Here is a 4,219-nt window from a genome sequence, read left to right on the forward strand (position 1 = left end):
CCCCGCCGCCGCCGCCGCTGCCGCCGCCGCCGCTGCCGCTGCTGCCGCCGCCGCCGCCGCCCTGGAAGGCTCGGCTCTCTGATTCCCCAGCTCCCATTTTGCTCCCGGGCCACCTCGCGATCTCCAGCGCCTGAGCCCCGCCACCAACATGCCCCCCGTCAGCTCGAACCCCGACAAGGCCCCGCTGCTGCCGACCCATAACAATGACTCGGCCACCTCGATGTCGCCGGGGCTGAACGACTCCAATGTCTACCCCCACAGCTATGCGGCCTACTCCACCGACAGCCATGCGGCCGTCTCGCCGGAGGAGCCGGCCTCCCCCTCGGCCACGGCCGCCTCGGCCCCGGGCAACCCATACAAGAAGTACATGCTGCTGGTGTCCTTCGGCCTGGTGGTTCTGGTGGGTGTCTCCTTTAGTGCGTGCGGTCTTTCCTTCACACATCCCCGATCCCGCCTCTCCTCCACCTCCTTCCACTCACCCCCCTCCGCTGCTGCTGCTCTCTCCCCCCCTCTCTCTCTCCCTGTGTTTGTTTCACACCCCCTCCGCCCCCCCCTTGCAGTCGGCTATGCGTTCCTGCCCCGGTCCGGCTACCCGGACAGCTCGCTCAGCGTGTCCGAGGCAGCCGTCGCCACCGAGCACCCAACCTGCTCGCATACCGCCCGCCGCGTGCTGGAGGAAGGCGGCTCCGTCGTGGATGCCGCCATTGCGGCCTCTTTCTGCATCGGTGTGGTGCACAACTTTGGTATGTTCCCTTGTCCTGTCTTGTGCGGGCAGCGTCTTCGCCAACTTCCTTCTCCCCCTCCCCCTCCCCCTCCACTGACAGCCACTCTGCCGGGCTCCCCTCGCCACGTCCATACTGCCCCAGCCTCCGGCATTGGTGGCGGCGGGTTCATGCTCGTCCACGATGTGGAGCACTCGTCCATCGGGCCCGACGACACCCCCCTGCCCTATTCCTCGCATCTGTATGACTTCCGTGAGATGGCCCCGGCCCTGGCCCATCGGGACATGTACGTCGGCGACATGGACAAGGCCAAGTATGGCGGCCTGGCGGTGGCTGTTCCTGGCGAGGTGCGCGGCATGCACCTGGCCTGGACCAAGCACGGCCGCCTCCCCTGGGCTCGACTGGTGTACCCCTCTTTCGAGCTTGCCTTCCATGGATTCGAGGTGAACGACCTCCTGGCTCGGCGCCTGCTGCAGGTGGAGCAGCTTGTTCTGACCGACCCCCTGTGGGCGGAGAGCTATCTGGTTGACGGGCGCCTGGCTCGGACTGGTGACACCATCCGCCGCCGGCTGCTGGCCGACACCCTGAACGCCATCCTCGTCGATCCGGAGGCCTTCTACACCGGCCCCATTGCCGAGTCCACGATCGAGGCCATTCGCTCCACCGGTGGCATTCTCACCTCCGAGGACCTGGTTGGCTATGCCCCGCTCATTCGCATGCCCATCTCCCTGGACATCAACAAGAAGCGCTTCATCACCTCGGGCTCGCCGACCTCCGGCCCTGCCCTGCTGCACATGCTCAACATCCTCGCCGGCTACACCCAGTTCCCGGCTCACAAGACCTACGATCCTGTTCTGGAGCATCGGTGCGTCGTCGGGCCTCCCCAGCTGTTGTGAGGGGCTTGCTCGCTGGTTTCCTTTCCCCTGTTTCACCCTTGTCCCGCGGCCTCTCTCTCTCTCTCTCCTCCCCTCCTCTCTCTCTCTCTCTCCCCGTCCACCCACACGTACTCACGCCTTCCTCCGGTGCCTCCTTCCCCCGGGCCATGGCTGACTTGCTGGCCGCGCCAGGCTCGTGGAGGCCATGAAGTTCGGCTTTGCCGAGCGCACCTACCTCGGCGACCCGAGCTACCTGAATAAGCACGACGGGTCGGATCCCCGCCTGCCCCCCTACGACCCGGAGCTGGACCAGGACCTGGTCACGGCCCGGCTGATTGACCCGGCCTATGCCAAGGAAACTCGCGAGAAGATCGACGATGGCAAGACCTTCCCCCCGGATTACTATGGCGGGAACTACGGCGTGTCCGAGGCCCCTGGCACCACGCACATTACCGTGGTCGATCGCAGCGGCAATGCGGCCTCCATCACCAGCACGGTACGTCGCCTGTTTGCCTTGCCTGACCAGGCCCCCTTGCCCGCAGAATGCGTCCCTGACGTGCTGCCACACACACACACACACACACACACACACATCCAAAGGTCAACATTGCCTGGGGCTCGCGGATCATCACCCCCAGTGGCATCCTGCTCAACAACCAGATGGACGATTTCAGCACGCCGAACACCACGAACCACTACGGCCTTCGTGACTCGCCGGCCAACTACATTGCCCCTGGCAAGCGCCCCCTGTCTAGCTCCGTGCCGTTGGTGGTGCTGGACCGCCTGGAGGACAACCGCTTCGAAACTCGCTTTGTTTTGGGGGGCTCTGGCGGCTCGCGCATTCTCTCCGGAGCGTTGAACGTGCGTCCGCCAGACATGGCCATGCCTCGTTTCCCTCTTGCCATGCAGCGCCCACCTCGCTCACACACGCACACACGCACACACGCACACGCACACGCAACCACAGGTTGTCCTCAATCACATCGTTCGCGGCCTCAATCTCATGGACGCCATCATGATGCCGCGTCTGCATCACCAGCTCTACCCCAATGAGGTGGAAGCCGAGTACAACTACCCCAAGTCCATCATGAGCCACATGCACAAGTACATGGGCCATGAGTACTGGTACCGGGCCAAGAATGACACTGTGTCCGTCATTCAGGCCATCTCGCGCGTGGTGACCACGCCCCCGGCGACTGGCGCCGCTGGCGCGCGCGAGACCACCACCCCATCGGTCACTCTGACTGCCGTGTCTGACCCTCGCAAGGAGGGCCTCCCCGACGGATACTAAGCGGCAGCCGAGTCTAAATCCCCCCCCCCCCCCCCAGTGGAGGGGTGCCTGCTGAACTGTCGTTGCCCTTCCCTGCTGGCCGGTTGCCTCCCTCCGCCGGCATATGCCCTCCTTTGTACAGTGCGCGGACCCCTTGTGAGCAGCAAGCAAAGCCAGCCACCCCCTTCCTGTGGAATGCCATGACAATGTATCCTTCCATGTGCCCCTTCCGTGTGTCTCCTCCCTTGTTCTTCTCCTCGATGGAAAGAGGAGGGGCCTCATAAGAAAATGCAGACATTTGATGGGTAATATTGGTACAACGGGGAGCAGGGAAAGGACAAAAGGAGAGGGTGCCGAGGGCGCCCGATGGCGGTGGTGGGCGCTTTGAGGGAAGGTCTCTTAGGCACTTTTACTCGGTGACCGGAATGAAGTCCAGGGCCTCGATGGCGATGATGGAGTTGCCGCGGATGACCTGGGCACCGCGGAGGGTGTCAGTGAGAGAGGAGGAGGTGGCGCGATGATCTATGGCGAGTGGGGCGGGGGGGGGGGGGGAAGTTCTCCGTCTGGACGGAATCGTGTCCACAAGCAGAGGGAAGATCACCGGGGGCGTACCACTTGTCCGAGGAACTCGCCAGCGCGACCTCCAGACACATTGACCGGCGAGTCATCGACCGCACCGTCCAGGACGATGTTCATGAACTCGTCATAGCCGCGAACAACACCACGGATGCTGCGGCCGGCGTTCATCTTGACTGAAAGCGGCGGTGTCAGTAAACCGGTTGAGGGGGTCTCAAAAGGGAGGGAGCGTGGCGAAACAGCGCAGAAAAGGGTGCCACATGGTGAGGCCAAAGGCAGGATGCAACAGGGGACATTGCCGACGCACGGATGACACGCTTGTCCATGAAGCTGGTATGGGGAGCGTGGGCAAGGCGGGGGGGGGGGGGGGGGGGGGGGGGGGCGGATCCCCATGATTCCGGGGCAGAGGTGAGTGGTGCGGCAGGAGTCAGAGACAGAGCCGGGCTCTGAGCGTGACGAAGGTATCGCTTGGCGAGGCGAGCAGCAGGATCGAGGGCGATGGCACGCACCGACGGAGCTCGGGCTTGTTTCCAACAGACATGATGTAGCGACCAAAAGAGGGGACGGGGGATGGAGGGGGGGGGGGAGGGGAAAGAAAAGGGGGCTCGATCAGACGGCTGCCCGAAGGAGAAGAGCAACGAGCGAGGAGGGGGAGGAGAAACGGAGGGGGCTGGCGCGGCTTGCAGGACGCTGTCCCGGCTCGGGGCCCGAAAAAAAAAAAGAAAAAGGAAAAAGGCCTTGCTGCCCGGAAAGATGCCCCCGAGGCCTTCCCCCCC

At 64.1% G+C, this 4,219-nt stretch overlaps 2 protein-coding genes across 2 annotated transcripts; one reads left to right on the forward strand and one right to left on the reverse strand.

Annotated features, from left to right (window-relative positions):
- Positions 1–148: 148 nt before the first annotated feature.
- Positions 149–2,888, forward strand: H696_04888 (gamma-glutamyltransferase; the record flags this gene model as incomplete). Its single annotated transcript, XM_009498753.1, has 6 exons — positions 149–416; positions 561–743; positions 867–1,587; positions 1,790–2,093; positions 2,198–2,458; positions 2,565–2,888. 6 exons carry the CDS (start codon positions 149–151, stop codon positions 2,886–2,888), a joined length of 2,061 nt encoding a protein of 686 aa, XP_009497028.1.
- A 268-nt stretch (positions 2,889–3,156) lies between these two features.
- Positions 3,157–4,028, reverse strand: H696_04889 (small nuclear ribonucleoprotein G). The gene is made up of 4 exons (XM_009498754.1): positions 3,953–4,028; positions 3,751–3,773; positions 3,480–3,619; positions 3,157–3,339 (listed from the first exon to the last, which is right to left on the reverse strand). Exons 1-4 carry the CDS (start codon positions 3,982–3,984, stop codon positions 3,277–3,279), a joined length of 258 nt encoding a protein of 85 aa, XP_009497029.1. The 5' UTR covers positions 3,985–4,028; the 3' UTR covers positions 3,157–3,276.
- Between the last annotated feature and the right edge of the window lie 191 nt (positions 4,029–4,219).

The sequence above is a fragment of the Fonticula alba genome (assembly GCF_000388065.1).
Source record: "Fonticula alba strain ATCC 38817 unplaced genomic scaffold supercont2.8, whole genome shotgun sequence".
In the NCBI taxonomy this organism is placed as follows: Eukaryota; order Rotosphaerida; family Fonticulaceae; genus Fonticula; species Fonticula alba.